The sequence below is a fragment of the Amphiprion ocellaris genome, chromosome 15, assembly GCF_022539595.1.
Source record: "Amphiprion ocellaris isolate individual 3 ecotype Okinawa chromosome 15, ASM2253959v1, whole genome shotgun sequence".
Classification (NCBI taxonomy): domain Eukaryota; kingdom Metazoa; phylum Chordata; class Actinopteri; family Pomacentridae; genus Amphiprion; species Amphiprion ocellaris.
The window spans coordinates 9865027-9886530 of record NC_072780.1 but is presented as its reverse complement, the minus strand read 5'-3'; the positions used below and the strand labels follow the sequence as shown (position 1 = coordinate 9886530).

Genomic DNA, 21504 nt, shown 5'->3' with positions numbered 1-21504 from the left:
AACATTTCATTATTAACATTTACCAGAAACATTCAAATTTGCATTATATCTGGAGAAGGTACACAAAATGATTAGAATAGACATCCCTTATGTAAAGCTGGAAAGGTCTGTGGGGATCTAAACACAAGTCATGCTGTTTGGACAGAACATACATGTCACAGCATTTTCACGAGTATTATCAAAAAACACTGCTATTAGATTAGTTGATCAACAGAAAATTAATCAGCAACTTCACTGATATTTTTGATTACATTTTCACGTTTATTTACTTTCCCAAGCCCCCTGTGAAATACAACCATTGATCTTAGTCTCTTTATTGTTTGGTCAAACCACATTGAAAAAAAACACTATTTCCTAAAGCCCATGGTGAGGTTTTAGCCTACAGTCTAAAACCCAACACTGAAGTTTACAGCACACAAAATATGACTGACAAAACTGATTAGCTAATTGGTTTTTTAACCCATCATCTACATCCAAACTACCTGTTTTGAGACTGGACTTTGAGACAAAAAAAGCTTTCAGGGAATTTTGGGTGTTTTTACACATTTTAAAGACCAAATCATTTGTCATGCAAATACATAGAATTCATAATAAAATAACTAGACAAAAAAAAAATAAATTACAATTGTGGGACTGTGCCTGGACAACTGTGGCATGCAAATCTGCAGTAGCTGAGGCGAAAGAAAGAAAGAAAGAAGCTTAAGTAAACTTTAGGTAACAACCAAGGCCAAACAGCAGGAAACCTAGCTAAAGTTCCTCACGGTAAGCACCTGCAGTCAGTTCCACTTTATGTTAACTCAGGCAGTTTGGATATACAGTCAAGAATTTAAAGCAGCTGCTAACAGCCACCCAACACAAAAGATAAACTGAAGCATTAATACAAACACTGTATGCTGCAGTAGTTTTGAAACAGAACTATTCAACAATTAGGTTTGCTGTTTCACAAGTGTCTGATTGTTGCATGGTTTGTAAAACGACTTGTTGGAGAGGATAGTTGCATATTGAGTGGGCTACATGCCTAAATAAATGACTACTCCATGTTTCGTTCACCATGTGAGCCAGTTTTTTTCTCTCCACTAGACTGCTGTACGGTTTCCTCCTATGATCTTTTTCCCATTATTATAAATAAAAAGTGACAAGCTACTAGTGCACCGAATTCCTTATTCTGATAAAAAGCACTGCGTTCATCCTGGGCAAAGCACATGACAAAAAACAACAACACAAAATATCCCTTTAGCATTTGATCACTACAGTTACGTAATCATTGACCCAAAACACAAATTTGCTCTAAACCTAAGGGAGGTGAGAGTTTAAAAAAAAAACACTCCTTGCCCCTCTGCTGCAACCAGAGACAGCATCAACAACACCCACTGCACATGAGCTTTTCCTCATGTCTCTCCCAATGTCGTTCCCCAAGTAAACGGGTTGCAACAGCATATCGAGCACCAACCACTGCTGTCGCTGCTAGACAGGCAGATGCAGTGACAGGGCAGCCTAAAGGGACCATCATCCAGTGACAGAATCTGCTAGACATCAACAACAGACCAAACTGACCTCAGAGTGAGCACAAACTCAGCTTAAAGCCATGCAGTTCAAAATGAATTTGACCAAAATTTGGGATATGTTTATGTAAAGAGATTTTCATCGTCATTACCTTATGAAGTACTAAACAAACTATATATGTAATCCAAATATTATGCATACAATCTACAGTTTGTTTCAACAGTGAATTCACACTGATAATTCCCATCACGTCCAGTAGTTGTTGAAAATCCCCCACTTCCACGTATAATGGAAATGAGCTTTTATGCAATGTCTGATTTTCCAAAAATCAACATTTCCATGGAAGGTATGGACAAAAGGGAAAAAAGTCAAACACCCTGGAAAGGAAAATGCAATGTGTTGGTCTCTGCTTTTAGGCAAGAATCCTGAATGAGACAATTCAATTTTTCATGCAACTGAATAAATTAACAAACCATATATCAAAGCAGTGCTACTGAAATCTGACAAATGACCTAGTAAATGACCTGGAAATTATTCTTATACCTTAACTCTAGATATCCGGTCACACCAAATACCAATCTGATGTCTATCTTTGCTAAAAAATTTAAATCTGTTTACTGCATTGCAACTGGAGAGACTTTTATGTGAGGTAACTTGAGGTCAGGGATTGTGGTGACACTGTGGGACACAGTCCTTCAAATTAGCTCCAACAGACGAGGAAAGTAGCATAATAGCAACAACTCTGCATCCGCAAATACGCAGCTGTCCACGTGGTTGTCCTCGCAACCACCTGGTTTGTCAGGTCAGAATCCTTTGACACTGACAAAGACACTGGATTGATCAAATCATAGCGGATCTATTGCCAGCCTGCAAAATTCACTATGTGAATCAACTCTGAATAAATTCTCTTCACACAAACACTTAATATAAGCGTCAAGTGTGAAAATCACACTAACAATAGATGCAAACAGGGATAGTGTTGTGTAAAGTGACACATCACTATAAGGGATGTTGTTCATGCAATTCTAACTTCTAATGATCAAAGAAAACTGGCTAAGGCTCAGACTCCGAGAGATCCACAGTCCAAGCTAATGTTAAGATAAAAAAAACTTATCAGTAGCCTTCAGCTCAGGTCTGGCTCTGTCGGAAAACCCGCACACACACACACACACGTAGACACACTAAACCATTAATCCTGTTAGGTCCTCTTACAGAAGCTCATGGCAACAAACTGACACAACCACAAAAGCACAAGCCCATTTAGACATGCACAGGCCACACACACAAACACAGACACACACAAACAGCCTGACAACAGTAAAACCATCTTGACAACATGACTCAACCTGGTGGCTCTCCAATACAAGTGTGGCAAAATAAATGAGAAAAGGCACTGACCGTGACTCGGGCTGAGAGCCATGTTGCCTGAATTCAAGGCTTCATCAAAACGAGCAAATATTGTCTGTAACCTAAAGAGAGAGAGAGAGAAAACAAGGTTAGAGCAAAACACACAGACATATACAACAATGATAATCAATTAATTGCAATTTCAGAACTTGATACATCAATATCAGACTAAATTAAGGAAAGTATAGCCAATTTTCCTCCATATTATGACAAAGAAAATTCATACACAGATGGATACACACACCCCAGCCTTGACCTAGAGACAAACAAGGTGCTGTGAATCCCAAGTGAGAGTATCAGCAGCAGCAACATGTGGACAGCTTGCCCGCCTGTCTGTCTGTTAGTGGGTGGGTGTGTCTAATATGGCAGTCACTCATGAAGCTGCAGTAGTAACATAACAAGAGTCCGCCTTAACATCCTGCTCAGCATCAGATACACACACAAACACAAAATTACAATCCAGATCGGCTCAGTAATGTGATTTACAGGTAGGACCGTATGCATAAAAACAGGGCAATGATCCAGCCCAATCTACAGACAAGTCAAGATAAAAAGATGGCTTTACACAAATCAAACTCTTAAACATCTCCTGCTCACTGAGCATCGTCATTTACTCATGTCTGGTACGACAAAAACACAACCAAGACATAATGACACATGTCCAACCACATGCCCTAATGTCTCATTGCCAAAGGTTAGCGAGGGAACTGAACACACAGGCATTAAGAGTCATACACACCGTCCTCTATCTGTCTGTTTCTCTGTCTTTTGGTGCCTGGTTGCTGGTCCACAGCTTAGCAGCTCCTGATGAGTGACGATTAGCGTTGCAACTGGCTCCTCAGTCGTGCAGCATTTTCACGTGGTTCCCTTGCTTTCATTAGCATTTTATTTGCTTATTTGATTCAGAAATAACCTGGCATTTAGTCTTCGTTTCTGCCTCAGTATTTCCCAGTGGGCTGATTAATAGGTTGCTGCGCAACGTTGCATTAGCTACCATACTAGTGACACACTCTGGTCCTCAGCTCTTTGTATCCAACATGGTGCAGTGGCTCTGAGAGGGAGGGAGGAAAGAAGACGGAAAGAGGGAGGGAGGGCGTGAGAGAGAGAGAGAGGGAGCCAAACAGCGAGAGACCAAAGCATGCTACGGGCATGCGATGAAGCACCACCTACAGTCGCGCATACATACTGTATGTCTACACTCACAACCACTAGGAAATCAACACAGTGGCACAGAGTGTTGAATCTCAGGCAGCGCCTTTGTGTGCAAACTGTATGAGAGAAGGAGAGTCCAGTGGGCCAATCTGTGTGACAGGCAGCGAGGAGATTCAGTTACCCTTTACATAACCTCCCTCCCATACGCAGACACACATATTCGTCAGAGGAGGAGGGGCTGTATGGCTAGCAGCAGACAGAATGCAAGGCTGCTCCTCCCTCCTCTATGCCTGTCCCTCTACCCCCCACTTGCCTGTACCCTCACTCTTCATATTTCCTAATTCTAGGAGCCCATCCTCTTACTGCTGCTGGCTGTCATTGAATAAGGGTCACCCAGTGTCTAGTGGAGATGACTCACACCGTTCTGGGAGCTCATTTCGCCTTTGAACAAGAAATATAACGCAGGGGGGAGGTCGACAATGCTCAGTCAACCTGCATCTGACCTATTTATAGGAGACTGTTGTCAGATGACAGCCCTTTGTTGTTACTTTTAACAAACCAGGGGGTTTTTGGTCCACAGTTTAGGTGGGTGACACGTGTCAAAGTAACATTTACATGAATGCCAGGACCCAAAGTTTCTTACTAAGTATGTGTATATATATACACACGCCATATTTCCTGAAGAAATTATTAATAGTGCTGGTATAGCATGCGGTTGTATTACAGATATCACTCTGTCAAGGATATTCTGCAGCTGAAAAATTCAAGTCGCTGGATTTTCACTTTTCTGTTGGTCCTGGAGTTACTCACTTGTGACATGCTGTTCCATCAGAAAACAACACAAAATATATGCTTATAGTAGCAATATTTCATCAAAATCATTTTTTCTGCATGTGTCAATAAAATAAATTTGCAACAAAAAGATTGTGGAAAAAAGTAAAAAATTCTTTTCAGTATAACAGGGAAGTTTTTCACTTTTTCAGCCACAACCAAAAGATGCATGACAATGTTCAGCTGAACTGTAGGCTTCAAAGAGCGGAGGAGACAAGTAGTAACATATCAACAGCTTGCAGGGTTCCTATATGGATATGACCAGGAGACATCCGATAAAATGTTCCACAATTTGATTTCAAGTTTTTTAAGTTTTTGTAAAAATCAAATAAATCAAACTTGTTTTTTTTTTTCTTTTTTCATGCTTTATGGCACTCTAACTTTGAAATACCACACAGAAGACATGTCTGAGATCTCTTGACTTCTATCCATGGTTGTGCTGTTTCCACTGAGGTGCACGACTTCATATTGCAGTGAAAAATGAGCCCTCACAAGAGCAGGCCTAGGACTAGTTGAAGTTCAGAGCGTTAACCCTTTGGTTGTCTTTCATACTTTTGCAAAGTTTATTCCCTCACACAGCGTAAAAACAGGCCAGAGTGTTTTAACTTTAATTCTCTGCCTTCTATACTCCTTTCTCTGTCATGAGTCTATCTTTCGCACGATGATCTGATGTTAGGTCTACAGAATTATGATACAAGATATGTGACTGAGTCAGCAAGACCCTGGCCACAGCCCTGCATTCCACCCAGAAAACCCAACACTAACATAAACACACACAAAACTTTCACCAGGTTTCGTGCTGGGGCTACTTTCCTGAGTACAGACTATAATCTGTTGAATCATCACAAATAAAATTAAAAGGAGTTCTGAGTTCCAGCATTCTGTTGCTGCACAGCTGGTACTTCAATTATATTGATGTTATTGATCATCTATCTCACTGAGGTTCTATGAATGTGCACACAACAACTATTATTATCATTATATCATCAGTGCGTCAATATTATCAGTAAACGTGGGTAAAAATGGGTATGTCACACACAATGCATGCAAAAATAGGTATTTATTTCAAGGAATTTCATAAAAATTGTTTACACCATCAATAGAAGAAGAACAGCTACAGGTTTCAGACCTAAATCACTGCATCTGCCAGACCTCTACATATAACCGAAGGCAGACAGACATATCAGTCTGCTCAATTCCCACATACATAGACAGTGTGTTTACACTTGAGACAGACTGGCTTAATATGCACAACACATGACACACGGCCACAGCCAGCATTCACAGACGCAAGACTCATGCTGAGTAGTCAGCACACAACAGTGGCTGTTGCTTGAATTCCACACATGGGAGAAAGAGGAAAACGGGGGGAGCGAGAGGGGGTCACTGTGTGCTTAGAATAACCCTCAACCCTGCACATGTAACCAGGACGACCGAAGAAGGACCACTCAATGAACCCTCTTCAGATGACTCGAACACACACACACACACTTTCTCCGATTTTTCCTCAATTTTGTGACTCCACCCAACGCCTTTGTGCCCCGGCTACACCCTCCCAACCTCAGTCAGCATTGTGCTCTGGATGAAACAGCCTCTGTGTGTGCGAAGGGCAGAGTGGTGCATGGTGTGGCCTGGGACAGACTGAGTGCCAAGGCCACGGGACCCACAGCCCCTCCACACAAACACACACGAATAAAAATACTATCAGCACCCACAAAGAGAGAGCTCATCAATACAGGACAACAGAACACAAACTCACCGTGCAGCTGGAAGTCCTCTCTTTCCCAGGTCTGCTCTGACTCTCTCTCCAACATGACGATAAACATCCACCAATGTTGTTATGGAAGCTTCACGTACCTGCAGACAGACGAGCAATTTAACAGCCCTCTAACACATGCACAAACACAAAAAGGCTTCCACACTACTTCTAGTGGTTTACCTACCATGCAATGCAAAAATAACCTATGTGTGTGTGTGTGTATGTTAAAATTATGGTTAATTTTCCCTAATGATTTGCTAAAAATTACCCTCACTTATACAGACTAAGAGGCGCAACCATAAACACACATTAAAATATAAACCCTTGAGGACTCACACTCTACGCACCAATGGGAGACTTCTGATTTGCTAGTTGTGCAGTGAGCACCGTTGTGATTGGGTGATGGGACGTTGTTAAAGGGATTCTCTACAACTGAGGGTGGGCGGGTCTGCTGAAGATAGTGATTGGTTGGGATGTGTGTGGGTAGATAATCATTGGGTAGAAGATAGAAGCAGATTTCAGCTTTGGGGTGCAACTCCACGGGAGGTTAAACCGACCTCTCTCACACACACTCGCTAGTGCTGTTGTGTGGGTTAACGACTGGGTGCTGGTGCTCATGATTCAGCAGTGGAGCCGGGTAGGGGGGGACTACAGAGCCCATCTTCTCACTAATAACAGCAATAATCACAGAGCTGGCTCAAGATGCCTGCCAGCACACACTGCATACTGACAGCCAAACCACAGGCTTAGTTACAGACTGATACAAAGAAGAAAAAATGACCTCTAGACACTTGCATTCACATACAGCGATGGCACGGTATAAACAAATACACTGTCATGTTGATTATGTATAATACTGCTAAAGTGCTGTGTCTCTTACCTGTGGGTTTTGGTCTCCAGTAAGAGAGCAGAGATGAGGAACTATTTTACTGAGGCTCAGTGGCTGGGCTCCACACCTGAAAGAGAGCCACAAGAATAGTATTAAAAGCATGAATATCTGATGTTTATGTCTAATAAAATCCATGCCCTTCACAACATTTTTAGGAATTTAGAAAATATATATCCTCAAGTAGACTGACTTATTAAATGCCTGGTAGAACTGTGAACAAAATATAGGAACTGTGGGAGATTTATGAATGTGCCTGGCACAAAAACTATGCAAATTCTGTTCGTAACAACAACAAAAAAAATCAATGAAGCACACATTTTTAAAGTAGCTCAACACAGAGCAGCTTGAAAAATAGCAACAAAATCACACAAGAAACACAAGGAAATATAGCTAGAAAAAACTGCACAGGCAAACAAAACACAAGCAAATTTAGAAATGCTTTCATCGCCTAGAAAACATGTCAGCTGTGTAAAGAAATACACTGTAAATATAGAGAACGCAAGCAAACGAATGTGTGCTTTGTCCATTTCCATTTTCTTCAAAACTCTACAACACTGAGCTTTCTTCATCACTGTTATATCTGCGGCCATGTGGACTGCACACAAGAGAGATGATATAAATATGTTAAAACCCAAAAGCAGACCATTTCTGTCCCGTGTTTTACTCTGTCTACTCATTCCTAATGGACGTTCTTGATGTATTTAGCTTTACTATCATTCAGCAGCTTAGCATTTAGCACAACAGTGTCACTTTCCATTAGCAGAAACATGCTATAATTAGCACAGCAATTCTAACAGCCTGGATTTGCTGTGTGTGTAACCTCCAGGTGGAAAATACAGTAAAGGCCAACGTGCATAGATCTTAACAAGCTGCCACAAACAAGCATGTGTTTAGTCTTACATCTATATGCATGTTTCTTTATAACACTTTGAGTTATGGCAGCAACTTCCCTGCTATCTCTGGCCATGTAGGAATCCTCTAATAACTAACTGGAGGAAATTAGGACAAACTAATTCACTTAGAAATAAGCATTTGTGCCCGAAGACTGTAACACCACATGACAAAAGCCGTGGAGCCATTTGTTTCACATGTGCCAACTCTACAGAGTCACACAAACACTTAAGAGGATTAATCCTGAAGACAGAGAACATGTGTGTTACTTGGACACACAAAATGGGTCATGAAGGTGGCACTAACTGCACTGTGCACCCCCTACTGTGTGGGACGTTCAGTAAGCCATGCTGAAAATGTACGCCAGCAGTGTGTGATTAGGACTGCAAATCTGTCAGACTACACATTCGGTGTAAATATATATTAAATTCAGTGTAAGGAGTAAAATGTGACCATCTGCACACAAGGTGAAAGAAAACATGCCCTATACCCAATAGTCTTACACTTAATAAGTTAGGCTTTCATACACAGATTACGAAACAGAAGTAACTCACGTGCTGAGCGTGGCACTGAGACAGAGGCAGATTCCTTCTCGACTGCGGAAGTTCTTGTGTTTGAAACCAGGAAGCAGTCTTTCCCAAACATACTGGAAGAAGAAGAATGAGAGGGATAAGAGTAAGAGAAGGTTCTGCCAGGTAACTCATCAGTAGTTGAGGAGATTACAGAGGACAGAGGAGGGTACAATTTGTGGAGAAGTGTATGTGTGGTGTGTGTGTGCTGGTAATATAAAACAGAATAGATGCAGCTATGCAATTCCTCCAACAACCACAAGAGGGAGCTAAAACATAGATTGCCTCTGTTGTGGTGAGATAAATTATTAAAGTGCAGGTGGCTGTGATTTGCTTGCTGTGTTCCTGTTCTGAATCTTAAACATATTTTTTTTTAATAACTAGAATAACTAGAATTGTTATTAATAGGTTTCAGCCAGCTGGCTCCTTTAACAGTGCACAATATAACTCTGCTTTTCATAGCTGCAACTTTTCATACCATCTGCTGTCAGTTTCTGAACCTAAAATACAGTCCTAAACCAGACCAGTCTGGATTGAGATGTAAATAAGCTTTACATGACAAAAACTGTCATATTTTTGTGATCCAAGTGGTGTGTGACATCAATCAATCCTATTACAAGAGGATTTGTATGATCAGGGTCCTGAGCTGAGGATTTTTATGTACACGTCTGTGTGAATCTCACCATGGGCGAGGCAGTCTGCTCCATGCAGCGTAGGATGAGTGCTTGGCTGTTCTCCCTGACCTGGTCCTTCCCATCACCCAGCCTGTCCACCAGAGCTGGCAAGACTACAGACAGACAAAATGAAGGACAAAGGGAGCGAGAGGAAGAGAGGGTGGGGGTAGCAATGAGAGTCAGAATATGAAAAATACAGTTCAATGTGCACCTATGTCAAGCACAGGACAAATTAGGCCACACATGACACTAAATCTCTATTGGATTTAAATGCCAAAGATAATAAAGACTGCCCCCAAGTGGAGTGTTTTTAAAAGGCAGCTCTATACAAAGGTATTTGTTCACATTTAGTATTAAGTCTGTGGGTGTGTGTGACAGAGGAAGAAACTCAGTATAATGTAAAAGCTGAAGCAATACCACCATCGACACCAGGGCTCTGACAAGACAAGGGGAAAGAGTGGACAGGAAATGGACCGTGACTAAAATAATGTCAAGATCATCAAATGCTGTCATGTCAGTGCGGCCGATGTAATGCAGTGACACACAGTAAAGACTAAAACGCTAGAGCCTTTAAATGCTGGAATTCCAGAGAACTAAAATGCTCATAGGTCACTCTAATCTTTATGAAAAGGGGAACAGTGTTAAAAATAAAGACCATAAGCCCTGTGCATTTTCAGCTTCAACATTAAGTAAACAGTGACGTGGTTGCGTTTAATCTACAAAAAACTGCCATTGGCTCTTGCTAATATGAGTTTTTAATCTTCAATTAAGCCATCCTATTTAAATAAGAGGTTTGGCAATAATCTATATTTCTCTTAAATCCCACAAAACAGAGCAAAACTAGTAATGCACATAACTTAATTTCTAGACCTTCATTGCTATGACATGTCTGTTACAATGAAACACTCACAGCTGTTCATCTTGAGGTGAGCTCATTCACACAGTCATAACTCCATACACACATGCACACTAAAGTCGCTGCTGAAAATAGTCCCTAACGAGTTAAGTATTTAATAATATTTGAGTTACGTTTGCTAAAAACTGCAGTGCCTGTCTATTTTAGAAAGCTTGCTAGCCTTTTATTAAAAAAAACAAAACAAAACAAAAAAAACCCAACATATTTATGAGCTTTTGAAAGAATAACGTCCCTGTCGATTACAGTGAGCTTCTGGATGAGAGCCACAGATATATTTGGTTCAGTAAGTATAGACAGAGATTTATTAATATTTGCAAAGTCATACAGCATAGGCAGCCTCATACTTTAACTCAAAGTCCAAAACACCAGACAAAGTTTTAAATGATAAACATTCTGAGTCACAAAAGAACTCAAAACCTCCCTCTGACATTCACTCAATGAGATAACACATAAATACACAGAGAATGGCATGAGCACACACACACACTCCTACCCACATTCCTAGTCTGAAACATCAGCGAGGGGAGTGATAGAGTGATGTCACCCGTCCTTTTCCTGCGAGTATGTGTACGTTATGCTACCAAAACATCTAGTTGCCTTGGCAACAAGGACAATACCCTCAAACAGAAAAAAATGACAGGGGGGGCATTGTTGCACACGATAACGTCATTTGCTGTAGTAAAGATGAAAACATACACAGAGACTTCTACAGAACAATCTGACTTGGAGGTCACACAGCTGCCAGGCCAATCACATCACTTCATCTTATCCGTCAGTGTGCAAACAAGACTGTATAACTGAGTCAGAGCTATATCCCTACGTGAGCTGTATGTTTCACTTCCATTTCCACCTTACTCAAGAGAGCTACTTGGCAGAATGGCAAAGAGCACAGTGTCTGTGCACGCACAAACACGCGCACTTATGCACTGTAATCGCAGCAACACTGTATAATAAGTCAGGCCTGTAGATCAATACAATCGCTCAGTGTCAATGATCTCATCTTCCTCCCCTCAGTGTGCATGTGTGGGAAGAGGGTGGGTGCAGGGAGAAGGCGGCAGCGCTCAGGAAAGGAGAGATGGAAGTCAGATGGAGGGAGGGAGGGAGATTCCAGGACCAGCGGTGGTTCATAGAGTTGTTTTTACCATCTATGTGAAACACAGTTTCATTACACATACATGCAAACACAGCTCAGCTGGGACACTGTCCTAGACGGTGAGCGGATGAAGAGTGTGTGTGTGTGTGTGTGTGTGTGTATACTGGTTCGTGTGGTGGCAGACTTTGCACAGTGTGACAGACCCAGTCCTCCCAGAGCTGCACTGCAGGGTTATGCATGTTTGCTGGTGACAAGAGCCAGTCTGGCTGACAAAGACAGCTGGTGGCACCTCAAGCGGGCACAGACAAGGGCTGGCACTGACAGAACACGCACTTCCAAAGCATGAAATCTGACACGAGATTCAGTCTATGAAGTCATGAATGCAAGGTGTGGTTTTGGGGTGTAATAGGGTGAGCTATAGCGCAAATATAGAGACTAAAAGAGTGTGTAATACAGAGGGGGTGGTGCCAGGCTTGACAGCAGTGTTGCTATTCTGTCTCTGGGGAACCACAAAGTGGAAGTGAGAGACAAAATGGAAGGACATATGCCTAAACACTGAGGAGTCTGTACAACAACCCATAAACTATCACACTAAATGTAGTATGGAGAAGCAAAACTGAGTCAATATACAACATTTTTGTGAGTATACCTATTTTTCTGCCCGAAAACTGTTCGGACTAAAGCCAGCAGGACAACCTTGTCCGTGACAATCACTCACTGCTTCAGATAATGGATGAAGCACTTTGCAAAAGGCATTAACTTTTTAGCCTGATAAACTGAACAAAGGAAGAGATCCTTATAATCCCTCCTACAAAGGTCAAACTAGATGAGTGTGTGCTGGCTATAGAATGGCTGACAACAGGTTTGTGCTTGTTTGTTACAGACTTCATGTCCAAAAGGCCCGCCACAAAACATAAAAAAGAATTTGTGTGTATCATGAAGTTTTGTTTTCTTCCGCATTTCGTAAACAGTGAAAAAGACTAGAGAAATCCCTTTTATGGTATTTGTATGCAAGCTCGTTTAAAAACAAACAAACAAAAAAACAGAGTGTTTTTCAATAAATGAGTTTCACTGTAAACAGAGTGCAACCTAAAGGAAATACAGGGAGGAAATAGATAATAGCTCACCTGTGCCGAGGTATCCTTTGAACCGCTCTCCCATGCGATCCACAAATGCACCACAAATGTCTATCCCCAACAATGCCACCTACAAAACACAGTGAGACACAGACAAAGGTTATAGCAGGTCACACACGATAATTAATGCATGGATTCTGGTCCAGAAATTTCCACATTGACCGGTTTCACTGTCTGTTTGCACATTAACCACAGTCGCAGCAGTGATAGGAAGGAGTACGGAGTAATATGGTTCTCACTGCAGAGGTTTTAGCATAATTTTCAGTCTGATCTTAGCATCCTGACTGGATTTTCAAAAAGCTGCTTCAAGTTGTCTCGAGTTTTTGCTGACTCGGCAGACAGTCGAAACCATGAATGGGAAATTTTGTCATGGGATCAAAGTCTTGCCTTTACTCAGTTATAAAATGCAGGCCAGTCAGTCTGCCATCTGTTTTTCAAATCTCTTGAGTCCCCAAAAATCTCATATCTAGATGAGCCTTACAGTGCGACACAAATAAAACACCTAGCAGAGACTGGAAATTATAATACACCAAGGAAAAATCTGTGTGCATGAACAAAAAATTCCAATTCACAGTTTAACTGTCTGTACAATAAAATGACTTCACTTTTATTCAGAATGCCAAATGTCCATATTGGGAGTCCAATTGTTGTCAGATGATTCATGTGGTTGTCCAGCAATCTGGCGATAATTAAGTGAAATGGGGCAGCAGACTGAATGAGCAGCACTGTACAGTTGTGTTCAACCAAGCAACTTTAAAGGCCATATTATGCTTTTTGGGTCTTTCTCAGTTTTGTTAGTAAGTAATTGCTTTTTGTGCATGTAAAAGGCCAGCAAACGTACAGAGCCCAAAGTTCACTAAGCAGTTATTCTCTCACGGAAAATTGATCCTTACCTGCTTGAAACACCTCATTTAAAGTCAATGTTTTTCTTCCCCTGCTTATTATGTTACCGTGTGACACATTTGCATCGTCAAACGCCTAATTTGACATGCATCCAAACACAGAATAATCAGCTTCTCCAGCTGCCATTGTTTCCTTGATGGAGTCACATCTGGTAGGACTCTCTGTCTATAGTCGTATATCTGGGCTTCTGTATGTAACCTCCAGTACCTCGCTTTTGAAATGCTAGCTGACAAATCAGAGCAAATTTGACTTGTTTTTAAGACACAAAACAAAGTGCTTCAGACAAGAGGTGAGAAGAAGTGCTACAGTGATGTACAGTAAGAGAAAACTATGGCAAAAAATGTGATTGACAATTAAAGCCTAAAAATATATTCTAGTAATACACAAGAATAAATAAACCTGTAATTAAGGATAACATGGGTTCTTTACGTTTACCGTATGCACAAAACCTCAAAGCAACAGTGACATTTTAATCATTTTATATAACCATCCTTAACAGAGAAAATAAATGTCATATTTAATGCTTAACACCGCACTCTTACAAATGTTACTGCATGTCAGCAGCTGTGGCACTCCTGGTTATGTAACACTGTTGTGTCCTCTTTACGCTACCTGCATAACAGAAGCACACACTGGTTTGCACTTAAGAATATTAGTAAAATCAAATGACTCGGACATAAACACAATAACCAGAGTCTCCAGTGGAATAAAATGTGGAGGTGACACTATAATAAGACGTACGCAATGCATTCATGATGTTTGCTAAAGTCAGCCTTTATGGTCTCCTCCATCACTCATCTCTTTTGCTTCTCACTGCTGTGATTCACTTGAGCCTTAAAAGAAAAAAAAAGGAGTGTGACAGGACTAGTAAGGGGGAAGGTAGACAGATTTTGGTGTCTAGCAGTAGAGTTGAGTTTTTCCACTGTGTTTCTGATTAGAATCACATCCCACACCGCTCTGCACTCCTGGAATGCTTGTTTTGGCAGTGCTGTGGTAAAACTGAACAGTCCAAAAAGAAAATCCATTTAAACATTATTCTCCAGACTCTGTCCTGTAATGAACTGGGAGTCAGACTGCAGCTTTTCCCTATTTTAGTCAAAGGAAGAGCAGAGCCAGGTAACTACAGTAACAGTGAAAATGAGGGGATAACGGGTGCTGTGAGGAAAACAGGAAACAGGGATAAAGGCCAGGCAATACCACAGAAAACAAAAATCACCTGGAGAAGAAACATGAGCCCCGGGTCAATACGATGACTCCCTCATACTGACCTAAATTAGGGGGAAGGGGGCGAAAGAGAGGAAAAACAGCAGGAGAAAGAAGAAACTGTACGAGATGGAAACAGCCCTCAGGCCTCCCCTCCTCCACCCAGCACCCCAACAAGCCTGGCGCCCACAACCATATGGCATCTTCACTTGGAGAGACAAATAGGAGAAGATAGAGGATGAGAGATGGAAGGGAATGTGCTCGTTATCTACCTTGGATATGAGAAAATAGGAGGTCTCTTTTGCTTTACAGACCTTGTGACTATGACTGAGGAGGAAATGAGGGAGGAAAGCTGAGAGAAAAAAGTTGGACCAAATGGGCACTTAAGGTTTCACCGAAAAATACACTATGCCTGTGCTTGAGTAACGCTGAGACAGACACATATTCTGCAACAAAGTACTGCATCTCTGGACTGCAAGCTTCAAAATATCAGGGCGGCTGAGGTATGTTGGAGGAAAAAAACACTGTAAATATTTAGCCCGGTATGAATGGTTCTTTGTGAGGGCTCAGGTTGGTGCGTATGGTGGCTTACCCTGCTAATTCGCATACCATGTACAGGGTTTATTCTGGATTCTCAAGAAGCTTAAAGTGAGTTTTGGACAAAAAAAGAAGGCCCACACAGCAACATTTAGCAGTAGACTAAATGTGCAAAACTGGAGGCTTAATAGATTATCAAGCAGTCCATGAAAAAAAATAAACAGCAACAGTTTTGGTAACTCAACTGTGTGGTGTTATCATTATTCATGATGTTGGGAAAGACAAAACAATTATTGAACTGCAAAAAACTCCTGCTACTTTTCTTTTAACCTCTACTCCACTGATGATAAAGCACAGAAAAGTCCAAAGTCAGATTAAGATCATGGTCTAATGCTACTATCGAGAGCCACGTAACCCTTATTGGTTCCTGCAGCTGCTTCCCACTCAAAGCTGCAATTGATTCCCTTAACTGGAAGCTTTTCCTATGAACCACCTGCAGGAAGAGTTGGGTCTGCAGGAACGGCAGGATAATGCCAAAATGATTTCATTGTTAAATTGGAAAATGTGAATGCACTGACACTTAAGTGGATAGTTCTTTCCAATAAATTCTGACTGCATGCTAGCTCTGTTTGTGTACTGTGTCTTAAAGCAAACATGGTGATTTTATCAAGGTTGAGAGTAGCCCCTCATCTCATGGCAAAATGATTTAGCATGCCTGACACTCCCTCCTAAATTTCAGCATAGTGGCGCAAATCAAAATGTCTGGGCAGGGCAACTTGGTAACAGAATCAACCCTCAATCAGTTCAGCCTGTGCCTGGTCATCTGGACCTGCTGCTCATAAACGCAGGATGCAATATTAATGTTCTCTGCTGGCCTCTGGAATGACATTAGAGCAGAGTATGTAAAGCTGAATCTGCTGTTCTTCGCATTTAAATGAAGAGACAAGACAAGAACGAAACTGATTTATAAAAAAGAGCCAGTGAAGGGCACACAAGCCAAGTATAGAGGAATACAGGCAAGGGACACAGGAAATACAGTATTTCATCCATTCCTGAGATGCACTTGAGTGTGACAGTCGCCTAATCTGAACATTTTGAACTGATGCAATGTATTTATGGGTCATGACTTGTACTTTCCACTCACTGTTATCGCATGTATCACTCCAGTTCTCAATCCCGCCTCAACCGCCTCCTGTATTCTCCTCCTCCTCTCAACGCTGCATCATCTCTCCATTCATCTTTCCCTGTGCTGACTCAGCATCTTGCTTACAGCCATCTCCTCCTGCCTTTTTTGCCCAACAGGGAACCAATCATCATCACTAAAAGCCTGCTGTACAAAGCCCTCTCCGGGGTCACAATTCACTTGCACATCACTGCCAGACACTGATCTGAGCTCAAGTTACTGTACGTGTCATCCACATAAAACCTGAACAAAGGAAAATGTTAGCCTGTCACAGCTGGGGATGGAGTTCAAGGCAGCAGCAATGGGCCGCAACTGACGGATAGTGGTAGCAGTAAATGCCATAATAAAGATTACAGCACTACATCTAAAATTATTCACTTACTGTTTCTCCTCAGTGTTTTACAGAAAAGGTGTAAATTCAGGTTGTAAAAGTTTTTTAACATCTGGTGATTCATCGTCAATCTATCTATTTACAGATAAACTACAAACTTTCATGTAAATCTCACAATTTTCATCATATTTAGAAAGGTCCGAACTTTAATCAACATTTCCCAAATTTATGACTATGCTGTCAATGTCTACAGGTCTATCATATATCATCAACTTAAATTTGTTTTAAGTGGAGCAAAAATGCAGAATCTGTTCTTATCCTGAATTTGGAGGATGCCAGGAGGAAATGTGACAAACATCAATGTGTTTTGTGCAGTGATTGCACCTAATGTTTAGGTCTTAATTTATCAAAAACAAATACAGATGTTTGACACTTTATGTCGGATCTGTACATGAAATAACGGGGGCAATGATCTTTGTCAAATAACAACAAAGTGACAACCACGACAAATGAGCATTTTCTGCCACTAGCTGCGGAGCGTTGTCAACTGTGATGTGCTTTCAAGAGGCTGAGGATGCGTCATTATGCTGAACACAGAATTTCCACTCATACAGTCTTGCTGAGTTCTGCCTATCAGTGCAGACACTGTTAAATCGGTTCAAAAAAGAGACTTGGGAGTAAAATTTCAGAACAGCTTGAAAAGGACTTCAGACTGTTTTGACTTGCAGTCTGGATTGGTGCGACATCCTGGCAAAAATGTCAGATTCCAAAGTTTGTGCGATACGGCAAAAAGTGCAGACACACAGAGGATACATGAGAGAGAGTGAGGAGGAGAGCAGAGAAAAGCAAGAAGGAAGGGTGATGAAAGGGGAGAGAAAATGAGAGAGGGATAGATGGAGAAAAAGCATGGGTCATAACAATGAGTCTTCTAACCCCTCCCCCATCCCATCCAATGCTCCAGTAGTCTACAGTCTGACAATGGGTCTCCTTAACATAGACACACAATCTCAGCCAAAACAAAAGCATAACCCCCGACAAACCACAGGAATGCCTCGCAAAAGTGCTTCTGTCACTGGGATGAAATCTAAAAATGTCAGCCTCTTCTGATCCAGGATTAGAAGACGAGGTTGTCAGAAATAACCACACAGCTTCCTGTTTCTTTCTAGGTTTGGAGAGGAAAATAGGCATAAAGCATTTCAGTCTTTAATCGTCTTTGCTTGATTGGGATCTGATAAAATATTGTCTATTATTTGAAGTCGCTCTGCTTGAAATGAGATCAGTTAGTATTCTTCATATTTCCAAGACGACAACAGCCCGTTTAAATATCTTATCTCTAATAAAGTTCCTCAAACTGAAACCAATCTCTTGGAAAATATCAGTAAAAATTTCCATGCTCTCCTCTCCTCCTGTTCACCGGGTAAACTGGTGGAAAATAATTCATGAACAGGCCGACAGGAAGGCTGCTACAGTGACACTGCGATACCCTCATGCCATGACTGGCCAAGATCTCTCACCTTGAAATTGCTGGAGTTCACCCATCCTGTTAACTCATCGATGGTCTTATCCAGCCGGGGCTTGTCCTGCTCCACGTCCGGGGACCTCTGCGGGTCGTTCAGGTAGTCGATGAGGTCCTGGCCGACCTGCAATCTGCGGGTAACGTCTTTCTGCAGTACCTGCTGGTAAAAATAGTCCATGTTGTCATGTTCCTCCATTGGGCACTCAGTGCCGAGTGGCCAGCCACTGAAGCCGGCCGAAGACAGGAGACTGTGTTTGTTGGGACGGGCTGTGAAGGACTCTAGCTGGGAAGTGTCGTCCCGCGGAGGGGCAGAGAGATTGTGCTTTCTGGACTGCGCCTAACTGATGTTTGGTCATCCACATGCAATTTCTCCTAAAATATAGATTAATTTCGCACATAAATCATCCCTCCGCAAAACAAGCTCGACTTTGTACGTTACGACAAAAACGTCGCCCGCTACTTTCTGTTCTGCCCAACGTTAGCGCAGAGGAAAACTTAGCGAAACTTCAGGAAATGAGTAGTGGACCTCAGCAGGTTCCTCCAATATATCCGCATCCAAACAAGCTAGCAGTCCTGGCTTGCTCGCTGTGTTATGCTAACAAAAACAGCGCCTAGCTAGTTAGCACAGCGACCCAAACAATGCTAGACAGCTCGGCTAGCTGACGTTAGTTCTCCGCAGGCCTAACGCCTGGCTCCACTCCGCTGCTCTATTCCATGACCACAGGCTTTAAAGTCCTTCAGCTGTCCGCTCCGTCGGCCAGAAACTTGCACCAAACTTCCACAACAACAACTCAGCTCCAGTCCCGCGGTAACTAGTTTCACTTTAATCCGGGAATAATCGCTGCTACCACTAAACCCGCTACTAGGCGCTGAAAGCCTGCGCGTTGCCGGGGACTGCAGTTCACCAGGAGGCGCAACCGATCAACGATCAGGCCGATGGGTCTTCAGGCACCGCACAGCTAGCCAGCGTAATGCCTGACGGAAAATGCAAAATTAACAGGTACGCTGGGAACCACACTCGTGCCTAAACAATGAAGTAGACACCCTAAAAGAAACTAAAATATATTTTTCCCGCTACTTATGGTTGAATCCTTTCTGTTGTCTACCAGAATCAAGAATCATATCACAGTGTTTATGGGGGCGTGTCCACAGGCTACATGGCTCTTTGGTGACATCTAGCGGTTCAACTGCTGCACAGCCTGTATTCAGTTTGCCGCAGTTTACTATAAAGCAGACCTTCCAGATTGTAACCCTAAAAGCTTCAGCAAATGGCAAATAGGCTTTTCTTTCTTTGTTTTTTTCCTTTAAATGCTTCTTATTAAATTTCAAGTAAGCAGGGAACATCCCCACAACATCACCTGCAAGCCATAATAATGCTTTAACCCTCGTGTTGTACTGCGGGTCAAATTTGACCCGTTTTAAAGTTTGAAAATGTGGGGAAAAAAAATATATTTTTAAAGTGAAACTTCTGATGTCCACATTTTCAACATTTTTGGGAAATCTATGAACATTTTTTGGCGGAAAAAAAGAAATGTTAAAAATGTTTCTTAAGAACATTCACACAAAAAAAATTAACCAAAATCCAGCGAATTTCGCTGGATTTTGGTAGATTTTTTTGTGTGAATGTTCTTAAAGAAAATATAAGAAGTTTTACTGATATATATGTAATCACTTTGGATATTTATAGCATTTTTTGGAAGATTTTTACTCATTTTTTGAAAATATTTACAAGAATTTTCTTGCCAAATTTTGGGGATTTTTTTTTTTTTAAATAAACCTTTTAAGGGAAACTTTAAAGGAATTATTGGGATTTTCTTCCTGAAGGTTTTGTAAATTTTCAGAAATTTGGGGAATTTTTTTGCTGAATTTTTGGATTTTTTTCAGACAAGGAAACAATATTTTTTGGTGCCCGTAAACGAAGACAACAGGTGGGTTAAACAAAACATTCTAATCTAATGTTCACATACCATTTCAAATAATGTCCCCAGGAGGTTAAAAGTCAACTAAGACAGAACATATTAATTAGAACATTTAGAGAATGTTTGGAGGATGTTGTCAGATTATGTCACATGATAAATACGGAGTAACGATCTCAAACCAGCATTCAAAAAATGTCTTTGAGATGTTATCAAGGCCTCAGATGACAGAATGTTTTTCATAACAAGTTCCTGTAATGTGGCTTATTAACAAATATAGATGTTTTCGATATGTAATTAGGGTGAACATATTCTAGAATGATAACAAGGAAGAAAGGAAAGAACATTCTCAAAAAAATAGTCATTACATCAAGCAATCAAATGACAGAATGTTGTTTATAAAAATGTTCCTGTAATTTCATATATTAACAAAAGTAGAACGTTTTGCCTGCAATGTTCTGAAAATGTTTTCTGGGATGTTGTTGAGGGAATACATTACATTTCCTGTATAAACATTTCCACAATGCTATATAAAAAAGGGAAGGATGTGCTCAACATTCCACAAATGTTTGAAGAAAACATTTTTAGTCTTTAGAGAACTTTATCCTGCCTTTAAATAGAACATTCTGGGAACTGAAAAATGACTTTACTACAACTTTGCAGAACTTTCAGAATATTTTAGGACAAAAAAAATCAAGGAGAGCTGAAGCTTATCTTTACAAAGTAAACAATTTCACCAAATCTCACAATTTTTTGAAGGCCTAAATTTAAATACATCTACAAGTGTCTCATTTATCATCATCTTAAACTAGTTTTAAGTCTTGCAAAACTGCAGAATTTGTTATTATTACGAACTTCAGGGATACTAAGAGGACATTTGATTAACTTCACATATTTTGTGCAATGATTGCGCCTCATATTTAATTCTTCATTTATCAAAAAGAAAAAAAGAAACAGATTATATGTACTTGGAGTTGGATCAGTGCTTCAGCGAACTGCAGAAGCCTCTTGTATAAGCAGTGGAACATCTCCAAAAACCAAAAACAAAGGAGGATTGAATCTATAGATTTTCAGATAACACAAACTCTCACACTG

At 41.0% G+C, this 21504-nt stretch overlaps 1 protein-coding gene across 43 annotated transcripts in view; it reads right to left on the bottom strand.

Annotated features, from left to right (window-relative positions):
* Positions 1-19545, bottom strand: part of clasp2 (cytoplasmic linker associated protein 2) — a 62969-nt gene extending 43424 nt beyond the window's left edge. For 14 of the 43 annotated variants that reach the window (XM_035955029.2, XM_023285088.3, XM_055017717.1 and 11 more), the window contains exons 1-7: positions 18492-19544; positions 12812-12890; positions 9685-9788; positions 8987-9078; positions 7533-7608; positions 6653-6750; positions 2902-2972 (exon numbers count right to left, since the gene is read on the bottom strand). In XM_035955029.2, the coding sequence (XP_035810922.1) occupies positions 2902-2972; positions 6653-6750; positions 7533-7608; positions 8987-9078; positions 9685-9788; positions 12812-12890; positions 18492-18689 (718 nt within the window). In that variant the 5' untranslated portion in view covers positions 18690-19544. Of the gene's footprint in view, positions 1-2901; positions 2973-3649; positions 3946-6652; positions 6751-7532; positions 7609-8986; positions 9079-9684; positions 9789-12811; positions 12891-18491 lie in introns of those variants that run through there. The other 29 variants (XM_035955034.2, XM_035955035.2, XM_035955038.2 and 26 more) reach the window with 6 other exon arrangements.
* Positions 19546-21504: the final 1959 nt, after the last annotated feature.